Source organism: Papio anubis, chromosome 2 (assembly GCF_008728515.1).
Source record: "Papio anubis isolate 15944 chromosome 2, Panubis1.0, whole genome shotgun sequence".
NCBI lineage: Eukaryota > Metazoa > Chordata > Mammalia > Primates > Cercopithecidae > Papio > Papio anubis.
Window position 1 is genome coordinate 3,905,419 of NC_044977.1, and position 16,900 is coordinate 3,922,318.

Sequence of the window (16,900 nt, forward strand, 5' to 3'; positions counted from 1 at the left end):
CTTTTAAGATGATTTTATGGAAAAAGGGGCCCATAAAGGCAAAATTGTCTAAGGCTTCTGTAAGTCATAATACAGCCATGGTTATTAGTTTCTTTTTATAGAATATTTGTGTAATTAACATATTATTCTAATTTATTACAAATTTCCAGCTACGTAATATCTGCATTAAGATTTTACTCAGGCTTGGACAAAATTTAGGGGGAATTGTACCCACTAGGCAAACTTAACTTTGAATTTTGTAAAGTCACTTTCAATAATATAATTTAATATTCACTGATCTGCTTATTAGTTCAGTGGCTTTGGGTATTGAGCTAATGCCTTTCATCCAATAGGATATATTATGTTTTTCAATACAGAAACATTTATTAAGAGATGAAAATAACAAGAATCATAAGCAAAACCGAAGCGAAATAAACTGGTAGTGGCATCAAATCTGCTCCTCCAAATCCTTGCAATATAGAAAACAAATATCTCCAGATAACTTTTCCCCTTTTTCACGGAAATCTGTCCTCAGAGAATACACATTCTTTAAGTGTACTCAACATTAAAATAAAATCAACTCAAATGTCTAAAGCAGAGGTTCTCAAATTTTCTGCCCGTTAGATAATTTGTAGATACTTGTAAAACTGCCCAAGCTCTTTATTTCAGTGATTCTGCCGTGGGTCCTAGGAATCTTTAATTTTAAGAAGCATCTCATTGCTTCTGAAAAAACAATCCATGGAAAACATGTTGAGAGACAACTTTCTAGTCAGACAAATTAGTCAAGTAGCATGTAAAATCAAATTACTTTTGTGTATAATACCTCCATCAATGCATAATTTAAGAGTTAAGTGTGTTTAAGTACTTTTATACCTGAATATGATATTATAATGGTAACTTTTTATGTTTTTCAAAATAATTGACTACTTTCTAAATAGTGAGTGCAGTTAAAAAATTAAACTGTTGCCTATGAACAAGCAATCTCTATAGGTTTTAAATGACATATATTTTCCTAATATATGTTTCTTTGCCATAGAAACTAACCACAAATATTGGGAAAAAAACATACCTGTGGACCATAAACTTTGTAAGAAGCATGCATGCAACATTACTTGTTAAATAAAGTATCCCAAAAGAAATTCCTAAAGATTCTATCATATTTAGACTTCTGGAATTTATTTACTTTCAATTTGTTTTCACATTACAAAGGAGATTTTTAAAAATCTGAAATAAATCCTCAAGTCTATTCAAAATGTATTGAGCATATGAAAACTAAAACAAAAAACTTAGAAATGTATGGGGTTGTATGTATATATTCATTGTAATTTCTAAAATTTTGCATGAGGAATTTTTTTTCACAATTTATAATTTATTTATGGATGATTCAGACTCGGTTAACGGCTCTTTTCAATTATCTTTTGTGGGGTATAACAGCAAGATACGGAAGTGGTGGTCAGTGGATGGGTGGGGCAGATAAGCAGTAAATCATTTCAGAAAATTTCACACTCAAGGCTTGTTGACATGAGTCAGGGACAAGGAAATAACCCAGTCAGCACCTGCATCTTTAATGAAGGACAACACTGCTGCACATTTAGAGAATGGAAAGGAAAAAATAAATCATGCTTAACTTTAAGGTAGCCTATCTTATTTATTCAAATAGAAATACAACCTTGTGAGTATTTCTTCAGGTATTTTCATTTAAAATATTGCAATATAAGCGTAGAATTCAACTTTTTTTTTTTTTTTACCATAGAGGTTTTTAAATTTTTTAATTAATTCCACTATATGTGAAATATATGCTTTAATAACATATCATTTAACATTTGCTTTTCATTGTCTTCCTGACATCTGTGGCAATAAAAGGTAGATGCTTAAAATGTAAAGATTGGCATCTATCAGATTTCTTTCCTGGCAGAAATTAAGTCAAGACACGGCCTAGTCCGGATTCAGCACACCTCAAGAGATAACCTCACATGGTTTAATAATTATTTCATTTGTGAATTAGAGATGAAGTAAATTAACATGAAAAACATCTACCAGTGGTTTTAATAAAAAGGAGGTGGGTTTTAATGGGCTCAACATGCAATGAAAGCAGCAATTCAAATGGCTGACAAAGCCTGGTTATTCTTAGAATCTATTTATTAATTATTCCTTTTCTCTAAACCAATTTATTTTCAACAATAAGAGTATTTCTTGATTTACTATATACAAGTAATTTGTTTGCCTTCTCATATACCAACCATTTCATATGCAATGTTATGAAACATAACAGCAGTTTTAAAAATGTATTATACAGGGAGACAAAATCAAATATGAAAAAAAATTTGAGCTGGGCAATCCATCAATTCCAGATATTACATTCAAATATTTTAATATTTACTTACATCAAGTTATCTAGCCACAACTTGAAGTGAAAAACACTTTATTGTTGTGGTAATAAAATAACCTGCACTGTGCCAATGTTTTAATTGCCCTTTTCTTTTGTACCCTGAGAAATCTTGTTCCTGTAGACACCTTGGCTGATGATAACTCACTGAGTCAAGTACTACAGAATATAAAAGTCTCCTTATGTTTTTTAGAAGCATGTTACATTTTTTTCATTTGTCTGATATCTTTATCTGATTGTTTATTATTAGAAATACATTTCCGATAAAGGAGAATTTATTTTCTTAAGAGAAAGAGTGGAAATAAATCAGCTGAATAAGAAATTACGTTTTTGTTTGTTTGTTTTTGTTTTTTCTTTTTTTTAAAAGACACTAATATTTTGCCTTCAAAGCTAATCCAGTTTTTGCTTCCTCGGAGACATGCTCAATTCAGTCCAGATCCAAGTTCGCTAACGAACATATGAAAGCTAGAAAAGCAATTAGAAGAATCAAGACTTCTCTTCATTCGGAGATTAATGAAAGGAAGGGACACTCTAAGGCCAGTGAGTTTTTTCAGTGGATTTTCTCCCTAGCCTGAAGCCAGTGCTCCTAGATGGAGGCAGTTATGAAAATGACTTCCACTCCGCGGGTGTCCTTTCTGAAAAGCTAACGGCATATTTCTTTTGACGGGTAAATTACTTTGAAATGTTTCTTGAACTCTGTAGTCCTGAAATAAAAAGGCATCTAACTGTATGCATCCCATTTGAGGTTACCCTTATTTCTTTTTAAGAAAGTGTTGGCTCAAAATGGGCCCTGAGTAATCAATTGTGTGGCATATATTTTTAACTAACTGATAACCAAACTATCGCCTTTGTAACCAATCTACATATTAAATTAGGCAATGAAGTCATATACTGTAGATTTGGAAGTATTTGCATGTAAAATAGTAATCACAGAGGTTTGACAGCTTTTGCACCTAAGTGTTCTAAATTATGCAATATCCTTTTGAATAAAAAGATGATATTTTTTATTCCCTAGATAAACCTTGTACCTTCTCACCATATATATTCATACATGCATTCCTTCTTCCACTAGATAGACACAGGTGGTTCAAACCTCACTTAACAATTTTGAATTTTGATATCCTGCTCAATAACTACATCACGGACCAACTTTATTGACCTGTAGGAGTTATTAGCTGGCCATACAGTTTAAGGGGAATTATACCTAAGCTGTAGCTGTATCTGTGTCTACCTATAGCTGTAGTTTTAAAAACACTTTCATATAAGTATCCTCTTTATTCTGACAATTTACAAAACAGTGAATTAATGTGTACCTATATTTGCATTTTCCACATATTTAAGAAATACATGATGTTTTCTTTGATTCATACACTAATCTTAATACTCAACAGAGTCATGGCAAGAGAAGGGAATGTGGGAACAGACGAAAAATAAAAATACATAGTAATTTTAGTGGGCTAACCTAATTTGATACAAATCATTAAATGTATTTTCTTACAACAGACTTAAAATTTCTGTATCCTGCAGTCATATGAAAATGTTTTTAACAGATATATAAATCATGTTTTTTTGTTTACAACTCCCTTATCTTCGAGGTGAAAATGTCAATCTTAACCCAGCACAGGGAAAAATTGAAGCCCCAGGATTTTCCGAAATCTTTGATTTTGTGTGGATGAACATGATAAGCTACATATAGTTGCTGAATATCAAAATAAATATAACCATAAAATAAATAAAAACAAAGTTTCATAGTATGGTCTAACAAAACATGGTAAGTTATTCTTTATGAATAACTTGGCTAAATTAAGACATATTAGATGTATTCAAATTAACTTCACTTTTTTCTGTCTTATCTAAGAGGAAACATAAAATTATATTTGGATTAGTACATCAACATATTTTTGTATTTTCCACTAGCATACATTGGACCTAACTAATTCTTATTAAAACAGTAACAGTAAAGCATTTTAAAGAAATGCTATTCTATACCATTAATAAAATTATGACTTCAAGGAAATAGGTTTCTAACTTCACCCAAAACAGTGGTAACTATGGTAGCAACATAGCAGCATGTTGCATTTTTATTCTTACCTTGTTCAGCCTGTTAATTAACATGTTACTACTCTAAGAAATGTCAGTTTTCCATGTTTCAAGTTTTTGATGTTCCTTTTCTATGGTACTGGCATGCACTGTGGCTTAGGTGTCCTTTGTGTGTTACACATCCTTTCCCTACTGTAGTTTTTCGTCTGCCACTCTAATTCACTTAGTTAATATAACATTCCTTACACGTTTCAGCACAGTGACTTTTTCTCAATGTTCTGTTTCTCTTGGGAATTAATAAAGTGCTCTCTATTCAAGAATAATAATTTGATCCATGAAATTGATCAGCACTCATACTCAAGAAGACATTCACACAGACTTGCAAGTTCCAAAGAAAATGAACAAATTTGATTTGCAATACACACAATAAAAAGTGAATTTAAAGCAAAGAAGGACTACTGGTTAAGTATTGATAAAACAAATGCACAGCACTTACCTGGAATAAGCTGGGACAGAAATAGGTGATTTGGGGATAAGCTGAGGAGTGATATTATGACCAAAAAAGGAACATGTTTCCATTTCATCTTTGTCCCTTCCTTGCATTACACCCAGCCAGTGATAGATATGTGTTATCTGGGGAGATTAAAAAAAACAAAATTATTATTTTGTAATGGTTAGCTATGTTGAGAGATAATTATTTTGTGAAATATTGCAGTTCAAATAGATTTGAAATGTCATTTTTTGAAATGAAACATAATTAAAATTATTACATTACTAAAATGAATTGTACAGAATATATTTCATGATTCACATTTCAAACAAATGTGGTAGTTATTAATTTTGAAAACTCATTTTTAAGTTACATGTTAATCATAAATGATTCCTTGGTTTTCTCTGTTTTTTAGAGAATGCCAGATATGTGATTTTTACTTTGATTCCCCACCAATTTAGTTGGAACACTCTCATCACATTTAGAAAACACTGAAGTTAATCATTCATTAAACAAATATTTACAACCAATTTATAATGAGTCAAGCACTATGCTGCTTTGGGGATATAGCAGAAAAAAAACTTGCTCTTCACCCAGGTGCATAAACAACTTGAGGCCACTTTAATTTTGTGAATTCACAAACAGATTTTAAAAATTACTAAGTGGTCTATTCTGAATATGACAGAGAAACATAAGATAGTATCCTCGTAAAAAACAAAGCTTATAATATTTGGGGACTTTTTAAGAGATAATAACAAATGACAGCATAAAGCTACAAAAATATATGCAAATAACTGGTTAATTAATTTTGCCAGGTAGACTGGACCAAGCTTACAGGGAAGAAGTGGCATTTTGAGATATGAGATAATATCCAGTAAGTGGAAAATAAAACAATACTATTTAGAAACAACAATAGAACCAAGTTTTCAAAGTAAGATGGTATGTAGATACATAAATTTCATGGTACATTTATTTATATATAAATTTTATCATAGGTAGATAGATGACAGGTTGATAGGTAGATACAGATATATTCCCATGATATAAAGATGTATTTGGGCTACTATAAGGACAGTAGTTTTTTGGCTGGATGATGGGGTTTGCCAGAATGTAATGTGATAGGGAACTTAAAAATAAATAGGGCAAGTAATGTAGGTAATGAGGAGATACCACAGATTTTAATAATAGATTATAAAATGATCTAAATAATTTAGAAGATAACTCTGGTGGGAATATACAAGTATACTTGGCAGCACTCGGCAAATTTTAGATTTGAGAGTTAAGAAGTGGACTTAATCTTTTAATAATATTTTTACTATTTAGTCAAAAATAGATAAACAAATCTAGTACTATATAAAAAGCAATTTGTCCACCCCTACGAAGTTCTAACAGTTATTTTTGTGACACTCAGAATAACAAATTGAAAAAACGTTACCAATTTATTATTGTAGGTTAACTGGACATAGCTATTTTAATTTGTCTATTTGAGTTGAGCTGTCCTTATTTTATGACTTATCAATGCAGAGTTAATTGCTAAGTTTCCCCCTAGCAAAGCTGTCTAATCCTCTTGCCCGACAGCTACAATCACCTGACTTGACTTTAGATATTTGGAGATTATTTCCTCTCTCTAACATTCTCTGTAAGCAACTTTGATGTGAGCTAGAACCTTGCCTCAAAAAATATCCTTGGTTACTGTAGTTTCATATTTATTCCCTGACTTCTTTGTCTTAGGGTTAATGTTCTTGTAACTCTCCTTATCCTAGCATATCACTCATCACTGATATTATATAACTACATTATAAAGCTAGATTAATATTTTTACTCTTTAATCTAAACTATGCAGTTATTAGTTTGTCCAAAAGGTCTTTTACAGGGTTACCAACTGAATGTTATGGCTTATGATCACGTTTGTCAGCGAAGTATAAATGATTTGTTCCTCCAGAGAAAATGTATAAGTACACTGTGTACTGCTCATTTCTGCTTGGCTGGCTTTTGATATAATAGTTGTCCTATATCTTCTTGGTTTCTGCTTGCCTAAGGAGTTTCTCAGATTCCTCTTCTCTCTAATTGATTACTGAGTGTCCTAGACATAGAGTCCTGTTTGGAATAAACCCTAGACCTCTGATTTCTTTTTTTTTTTTTTTTTTTTTTTTGAGACGGAGTCTCGCTCTGTGGCCCAGGCTGGAGTGAGCGGCGCCATCTTGGCTCCCTGCAAGCTCCGCCCCCCGGGTTCCCGCCATTCTCCTGCCTCAGCCTCCCGAGGAGCTGGGACCACAGGCGCCGCCACCACGCCCGGCTAGTTTTTTGTATTTTTTAAGTAGAGGCGGGGTTTCACCGTGTTTGCCAGGTGGTCTCGATCTCCTGACCTCGTGATCCGCCCGTCTTGGCCTGGCAAAGTGCTGGGATTACAGGCTTGAGCCACTGCGCCCGGCCTAGACCTCTGATTTCTTAAATGTGTATAAGCAGTTGTATCTTAGCTCTTGACGTAAATAAAAACATGTATGAATCTCAAGGCTCTTCAGAACTTTTTTACTTAAAAATTTAGAAGGATTATATTTGTTAAATGATATTTTTGTATCTGTGGCTAATTACATTTTAACTGTCATTTATTAATAGCTATATATAGCTTGTTTGTAGCAGGCAGCTATTGATAAAATAAAGAGTCTAATCAAACACGCACATAAGAAAATAAACCTGAAAGTACAAACACTTATTATAATTGATTGAATCCCCCCAAGTTATGTTATTCAACAGGCAGATATTATTTCAAATATGTGTAAGGTATTATGATTAATATTCCTCAAATAAATTTTCATTATCTAGGACTAGTTCTGTGAATTTATGTAGTACGTAGCTAAAAACATAATATGATTTTTAAGGTAGTACCCACAGATCAGAAATGGGAATTGCATTATTAGCTATTGTACACATATCACTTCAGTACTTTGAAGTTTTTCGTTTGCTTTTAATAGATTTTACTTTTTACAGTAGCTTTAGGTTTAGAGGAAAATTGAGTGGAAGGTACAGAGATTTCTCATTAACTTCCTTCCCTGACACTATTCCATTTCCTGCCCTTGCATAGCCTCTCCTGTTGGCAACCCCCACCAGAATGTTGAATTTGTTACAATTGATCAACCTACATTGACACCATTATCACCCAAAGTCCATAGTTTACATTAAGGTTTACTCTTGGTATTGTGCATTTTTTGGGTTTGAACAAATGTATGTGACACATATCAAACATCATTGTATCATACAGAATAGTTTCGCTTCCCTAAAAATCCTTTGTGCTTCATCTATTCATCCCTCCTCCTTCCGAACCCCTAGAAACTGCTTATCTCTTTGTTATCTCCATAGTTCTGCCTTTCTTGGAATGTCGTATAGGCATAACCATAGAGTATACAGCCTTTTAAAATTGGCTATATATGTCTTTCACTTAGTAGTTAACATAAATTTAAGTTTCCTCCATGTTTTTTCTTTTCATGTCTTGATAGCTAATGTCTTTTCAGCACTGAATAACATTCCATTGTCTGGACGTACCATGGTTTCTTTATCCATTTACCTATTGAAGGACATCTTGATTTCTTCCAAACTCTGGCAATTCTGCATAAAGCTGGAGAAAATATCCATTTGCAGGTTTTTGTGTGGAGGTAAGTTTTAAACACATCTGGATAAATAATAAATACTGTGATTGCTCAATTATATGGTAGGACGATGCTTATTATTGCAAGAAACTGCTAAATTGTCTTTCAAAGTGGTTATACCATTTGTCTGTCCACTAGTAATGAGTAAGATTTCTTGCTGCTCAACATCCTTTCTAGTAGCTGGTTGTACCGGTGTTCTAGGTTTTGGCCATTCTAGTAGGCATGCAATGGTACATAATGTTTTAAATTTACATACCCTTGTTGGCATGATGTGAAACATCTTTTTAGTGGCTTATTTATCATCTCATTATCATCTTTGGTGAGATATTTGTTAAGTCTTTTTTCTCACTGTTGAGTTTAAGAATTTTATTTTATTTATTTTATTTATTTATTTTTTTTGAGATAGTGTCTTGCTCTGTCACCCAGATTGGAGTACAGTGGTGCCATCTTGGCTCACTGCAACCTCCACCTCCCAGGCTCAATTAATCCTCCCAACTCAGCCTCCCAAGTAGCTGGGACAACAGAAGTGCACCACCACACCTGGCTAAATTTTTGTATTTTTTGTAGAGCTAGGATTTTACCATGTTGCCCTGCCCATGCTAGCCTTGAACTCCTGAGCACAAGGGATCTGCCGGCTTTGGCCTCCCTAAGTGCTGGGATTACAGGTGTGAGCCACCGCACCTGGCCTTTTATTTTGTTTACTTTTATTGTATGTTTTGAATAACCGTCTTTTATCAGATATGTCTTTTGCAAATATTTTCTTCCAGTCTGGGGCTTATTTTTCTCTTGACAGTGTCTTTCACAGAGTAGAAATTTTTAATTTTAATAAAGTTCAGACGATCATTTATTTCTCAATACTTTGAATATTCGGTCTTTAGGAATCCTCTCTCAATATGAAAGTCCCCTAAGTTAGGATATAACCTTATTAGCAAACACACTAACCCCTATTTAAAACCACACCTTTTGACATATTAACAATAAGATAATTGATTTTAGTGAAGAACGTGATATAACCATATTTGTATGTTCTCTCAGTATTAAAAATAGTTAATTCAACAAGAAAAAGCACTACACCTTTGAATACCCTATGAATACCTTTCCCATGGATGTGTACACAGAGTGCCTATTTTTAGAATACTAAGAATGTATGCACATATGGCTTTGAATTAAGGAAACTAACACTATATAAGAAAAGACAAAGATTTGCAACATACTTTTCTGAAAATATGTGATTACCAAATTGTTTAGGGTAATTTAAATGCCTAAAATATGAGTTACTTGTAAGTATTAAGTGTATGGAAGTAATATAACCAGTGTTTTAGAATCATAGAGTGTAAATTCCAATTGTTCCACTGTGAATCCTAGCTCACCACTCAGATAATTGTTTGACTTACATCAAACAGTTTAAACTCTCTTAGACTCATCTTTCGAAGTGTAAAATGTGAAGAAGAATAGTCACATCATTGGGTGAGATGTGTGTAGAGTGCTTATAAAAATGCCTGCTCTGGGCCGGGCGCGGTGGCTCACGCCTGTAATCCCAGCACTTTGGGAGGCCGAGGCGGGCAGATCAGGAGGTCAGGAGATCGAGACCATCCTGGCTAACACGGTGAAACCCCGTCTCTACTAAAAATAGAAGAAAAAAAAAATTAGCCGGGTGGTGGCGGCGCCTGTGGTCCCAGCTCCTCGGGAGGCTGAGGCAGGAGAATGGCGGGAACCCGGGGGGCGGAGCTTGCAGGGAGCCAAGATGGCGCCGCTCACTCCAGCCCGGGCGACAGAACAAGACTCCATGTCCAAAAAAAAAAAAAAATGCCTGCTCTATTTCCTGATATCTACTAATATTGATGTCAACATTATCACCAACTTCAAATAGCATCTGATGAAATTCCTCCAGGGTAAGTGACAGAACCAATTGTATATTTGTATTTGCACACTGCTTCATATTAGAATAGTATTGGCTTAGGTCTAATTTGCAAAAAATTAGAGGCTTGGATTATTTTAATGAACTTTATTGAAATTTAATATATTTATGATAAGATAATCTCATTTTAAGGGTGCACTTCAATTTTGACAAATGTATAGAACTGTGCAAACTCCACCACAATCAAGATATAGATCCTTTCCACAGGGATCTTAATTTTAAAAACTAATATGTTATGTATAGATGCTGTTCATATGCACATGTTGCTAATGTTTATTTTCAAGTAATATATTTACTAATATGCTGATCCATTGCCTGCTAATAGAAGGGTTATTTTTCTCAAAGAAACGTTTCAAAATATATTTTAGGAGAATCCTGTTCCATGGACTATTAACAAAATTTCTTAGAAAGTAAAAAATGTTTCATAAATAATTAATTTAAGTTAGTGCATATTTCAACAAAGTCAAAAGCACAGATTTTGTATTACATAAGAGAACACCGACATTTCCTAAATTTATCAGTGCATGGCACCTATTTCCTCTTCTGAAACTCTTCAGCCTAGGTGGCTCTCTTCTTTTCTTCTGTATTTGGAAGGACAGAAACTATTAAAGGGTTTCCTTGTTATGAACCAAAATTGGTTTTCCGTTAAGCCACACTACTTTCTTTTATCTTCATTTCCAGGTAAAAAGAAAAAGTGCCCTGAGAAACCAAACTACTGCAACCTCTGACTCCAGTGCTGCTGAGATCAGCCTGAGAAGTGTCTCAGCCTCCTAAGCAGCTAGGACTACAGGTGTGTACCACCATACTTGGCTTTCTTTTCTTTTTCTTTGTACTTTTTTTTTTTTTTTTTAAATAGATACAGAGCCTGTCTATGTTGCCCCAAGATGGTCTTGAATTTCTGGCCTCAAGATCCTCCTGATTTGGCCTCCAAAACTGTTGGGATTACAAGCATGACCCACTGGACTTGGCCTCTGTCCTAGTCTTTAATAAAGAGAATAACCGTGGCTTGTAAAGTAAATTGCTATGCCTAAAAATTGCCTGTCCTTGTGAGATAAACAACAAGAAAAGGACAGCCTCATTGTGGATTTTGCATGTAACAGAGGAATCACTTAGCAATCTACACATTGGTAAAGGAGATATTCTTCCTCTTTACATGAGATAGACTATAGCTTGGTCTACCCAAATAGGACTGTAGTCATAGAGCTCATGTAGGAAAATCCATCACCCAAAATCAATCTTTATTTAAGTCAATCTTTATAATGTTGTAGAGTGTTGTGAAAATCAAGAATGCAAAGTTTAGTTTTTAGGAGAGTTATAAATACATGAATAATAAACATTTTTGAACATCTAATCTATGGAGAGCTCTGTGCCAGGCAGTAGAAAGTCAAATATGTGTGAAATAAATATACTCTCTTCATGTCAGAGGAGTAAATAATTTATTACACATGAATGACAAAAATAAAAAGGATTTAGTTGGTGACACAAGGAAGTTGTCAAGGTGGGAAGAGGATCAGGCTTGAGCTAGGCTCTAAAGGGTCTGTTGAAGTTGCACAACTCCAGTATTGGGTAAAGATATTCAATGAGGGTATGTGTGATGTGTACCTAACTAAGGCTCCATGGAAGGCTTTTGTGTAAAGGTAAAAATAAATAATATGTGACGAATATGTAGCACTTCACAGTTTACCTATGAATTAATCTATTAATGTATTATGTATTAATTATTATTAGGAAAATAAGTCATAATATATTATCTTTCATGTGAGGATGCAAGTTCAGAATCTTTAAGTAACTTCTCTGTAAGAAAATATACAGTTAGCAAATAAACTGGAGCCAACTCTACTACGTTTCTCACAACTATTGCAAAATGTCAGAGAATTAGAAGGTACTGAATGCAAGACTAAATTCCAGGCTTTTTCTTGTCAGTGGTTAATGGCATATGGGACACTGAAGCTCAGCATACATTGTATAACTTGGAGATGAAAGTGACTCCAGATAAAGGAAACCATGTAGATGATTATTAGTACATTATATGAAAGAATATGGTGAATAGAATCTTACATACAAGTCCAATTGGTGGGGAGAAAAAGTAGAAATAAACATTAACTGTATTGCAAAAGAAAGGCAACAGTTTGGTGAGAAACAAGAACACTGAAAGTTAAAAAAAAAAAAAAAATATGTCATACTGTTTCCAAAATCTCAAGCTAGGAAATGGAAAACTTAATAAGAAGTGTGTGTGTGCATTTGTGCATGCGTGTGTGTGTGTTATAAATGACTGAGTAATCTACACCTACTCTAGAGTTCTGTAGAATAAAAATGTGTATATAAGTCTGAAGTTCACTTTACTGATAATTTGCTACTGCTTCTGTTTAGTTGGAAGTGCATTTCATGCATTTCACTTGAAATTTAAAAAGCCAAAAGTGTATAATACCTTCTAAAACTGCAGGATTAATACTTTCAAATAGACAAGGCGACCTGGACAAATTACTACCAAACTCTTTTTAACTTCGAGTACTGTCAAACCTCCTATAATAAATACATTATTTTAAAATGACATACACATAAAAAATAAAGTACATAAAGCACAGTTTTAAGTCTGAAATTAATTAAAACATTCTATTATTTTTCATGTATTAAAAAGTATATAATTTGTTTACATTACATTTAGCTTAAGTACTTCACATATATTTAGAAAATTCTTTCCTCATAGAAACATGCAAATGCTTTACCTTTAGTCTGTTTAAATTATGCTAAACCCCAAACTATTACATCCTTTAAGGAAAGCATCAGTACTAACTTTCTGACTTCACTTACATACTTGGATTTGCTTTACAAAATGAGGCAGGAAAGGCAACTAGGAACAAAAGACTGTTGGAAAATAAGTTTAAAATTAAGACTGAGAATAAAATATATGAATAGAAAGTATAGGAGTGATGACAAGACAAAGACGTCTTGAAAATTGGGCAACAGGGTTTAGCAGGAGTTGCAGAAGTAAGGATATTTGCAAGATTCTCTAATTTGTCACCTCATTTCTTAAAGGTTCCTTATACGTAGGCACAGCTACATGATGAATCACATCTGTTTTATTTGGGCAGATCATGGGTCTTATTTCCAATTAAGCTTCCATTCATTTCATGAAAGACTAATTAATTCTCATCACACTTCAGGATACAGAAAATTCTAAACACACTGTGAGGAAACTCAGGGCACAGTGATAAACCTCAGGCTGTATATCACAAATGTGGTCATTTGAGATTCTTATTCTATATCCACATTATACTTAAGTACCTGATCGAGGCCAGATAAAGAGTCAAAGACTTCTTTTAAACTTAATCTGTAAGTACACTTAAAATAGTACATCTATTAGTCTTAGACAGATATGTTATCAATTAATAATACAGAGAAAAAAATAAGTAATCTGAAGCACACATCCTTTTAGAATCTTATACTTCAACCTACACCAAATTCAGGAAAAGTAGCATTTTGGCAAATAGAGCTAACATTAATGCCATGGACCTGCTGTACTCCTAGACTCCCAAAAATTTTAACTTCTGGTTGTCTTGTGCATTTCATTGTGTTTAAAGACATTGCAATGTAATTGAATGCTAATCAATTACATTGAAAAAATTTAAAAAGTAATACCAAATATCGGCAAAAATAAACCTTACCATCCTATTCTATGTACTTTATTATTTAATTTATTTTATTTTAATTTTTACCACCTCCCCCACCGCACAGTGGCTGCAGCAAGCCTCACCCTAGGAGTCTGAGCCCAGACCTGCCTAACCCTCTCTACCAGCCCTGGTAGCTCAATACAAAAGACATAAACTCTTGGGAGCTCTATGGCCCCCTCCATCACCTGAGATTTTAGGACAAGCTTAGACCCCCCGACTACAACCTCAGCTGGTGTTCTCTTGAAAAAACCTCCTCCTGGCAGGAGGCCAACAAACTCAGGCCATTGCAGCAACTCATAACCAAACAACCCTGCTTCCAGGAAGGAGAGAACAACAGCTCATTCCACTCATGCAACATCCTGGCTAACCAGAGGTCCTGAGCCTGTCCACGAGACAACTTCACTACTGGAACAACCAGCATTGGAGAAAGCCAGGACTAAGCCTATTTACAACCAAGGACTCTCACAGTCCACTTCACTCCCCGGTCACCTCCGCCTGAGCCGGTGCTGGTGTTCAGGGCTGGGAGACATCTTCTCTGGACTTTAGGTTTTACTGTATTATCATCTTAGGACAATCATCACAAAGAAAGGATAAATAATTATTTTATCGCTACAAAATGAGAATCTGAAGTATAAGATGGCTTTTATAACCCTGCATGTGAAGTATTCAAAATACTGATTGACATCTTCAAATAAAGCACTAGATGAAGCCTGAAAAGAGTCAAACTAATAATCATTAAAAGTGCTACTTAATCTTTGATATCTGTTGAGCACATTAAAGCCAGTACTTTCACATGGTTTAAAGCAATAATTGTATGACTTTTGGATTAGATATTTTTAATATAGTGCATTCTTAGAATTCATAAATGCTTTTCAAGATTAAAATATAAAATCAATAAAACAGTAAGATGGCTGTCAACTGCTGGCTAGACCACGTTATCAAAATGATGAAAAAGCAGCTACATATAAAAATAAACCTAATGTTCTATCCACAGGGCATGATGAAGATAAACACTAGTTTCTCTAGTGTAGCTACCATAATCATTAAAGAATCGATGGCAAATTAAACTTACAAATCCTTAGGGGTAGGGGGCGGGAGAAAAAACACAGCAGTAAATGCAGAAAGGCTCAAATCAATTTTTCACCCTCAACATGTGAGGTTTATTAGTATTGCTAACATAAAGGCAAATGTAAAGACAGAAAAACGGAGATATTATCTCCTTTCACTTTAATTACAGGATTGCCTCAGGCAGAATTAGTTTTCTGACTTGCTTAAAAAAAGATTGCATTCCTATATTAATAGAATTATTTAAATAATAAAGACATTTTAAAAAGATGATCTAATGAAAAGTAATGAAATACAGTCTATCCGAATTTTATTTTTTTCTTATTTTATGGCTAAAATTAAAACTGTCTACATCATGCATTATTTTTCCAAATGAATGTTCAAATTCAAGAAGATGATTCCTTAAAAGTGTACTCATGTACACCAAGACAGAAAGAAAGCAATTTTCAAACAAAAGCAATTTTCAAAATGCTGTGCTTACACCAGCTCAGGCAGATGAATTCTAGGCCCACTTGACCTTCCATCATATTGTTCATTTCATCATTCTGATGAAAATTAGTGGGACGCATGATGTCTGGTCATCCCAGCTAAAGTGAATTCAGTTACAGACACATCTTTCTGAACAATATCATCACTCAAGAAATGTAAGATGGAAGTACACATCAATAACATCACTGTTCTAATAAGTGTTGCCTCTGATGAGTTACATTTATCTTAGACTGATCACAAAAATAGAATAAAAAATGCCTGAACATGGGTTTGGTCGAAGAGAAGTTAAATATGAAGCTGGTCTGTCTTGACACAAGTTGAGAGGGAGAAGTGTAGAGTGGTAGGGAGAAAAGAGAATGAGAGAACACAAGAATGACAGAAAATTAGAGAAACACAACAGTTGTTTAGCAAACCTCTTTGGCTGGCCATTCCTGGAATTAACAACCATCGAAGTATACAGCAAGTGAAGTAGTCACCTCCAGAATGTCCCTGCTTTTAGAGTGTGTTGCTGTGATCATTCTCTTCCCTCTGTTTAGTCTAAATGGAAAAGAATGCCTACTGATTGTTTTTTTCACTTTAGAGACCAAAACTTTAATTAAAACCAGCTACGATGTAAATTAAAGATAAAAATTCCACACTGTGCTACTTTTACATTTCAATAAATACTAATGTCTGATGAGGTTTTAAAAAAGTGCATTTAATGGTACGTGATGTCACTATTAGAATAATTTCTCGAAACAAAAACATGAATATACCAAAATTATAGTAAACTGATTATTTTTGTACGTTTACATTTCATTTAAATAAATGTTATTTGAGAACTTATTATGCACCATCCTAAGATACACAAATGAATGACAGTGCCTACCCAAGAAGAGTTTACAGTAGGGCAGAGGGAGACGATGGAGATAAGTTAAATACAGCGGTAATTTCTATTCATATAATGGTATAAATAGAGTGCTGTACTATCAGATCAAAGAGAGAATGAAGTAATCAGGCTTCCAGAAAATTGGAAAATGTTCATCCCAGAAGTGAACATTAGAGACGGAATTTGAAAGAACAGTAGTTGTTGACTGAGCCAAGAGAGTTCAGTACTGGAGAAGGACATTCTAAATGAAAGCACCAACAGCACAGGGGCAGGGAGGAAAGAATCTTTATGTTTGAAAAACAATAGATGGTTTCATTTGGATGGGATTTCAGATAAATGTAAGTGGGAGG

The 16,900-nt window shown here is 34.0% G+C and overlaps 1 protein-coding gene across 5 annotated transcripts in view; it reads right to left on the reverse strand.

Annotated features, from left to right (window-relative positions):
- Positions 1 to 16,900, reverse strand: part of ROBO1 (roundabout guidance receptor 1) — a 1,151,573-nt gene that overhangs the window by 967,029 nt on the left and 167,644 nt on the right. For all 5 annotated transcript variants that reach the window (XM_021932690.2, XM_021932676.2, XM_021932679.2 and 2 more), the window contains exon 2: positions 4,902 to 5,038. In XM_021932690.2, the coding sequence (XP_021788382.1) occupies positions 4,902 to 4,989 (88 nt within the window). In that variant the 5' untranslated portion in view covers positions 4,990 to 5,038. The remainder of the gene's footprint in view (positions 1 to 4,901; positions 5,039 to 16,900) is intronic.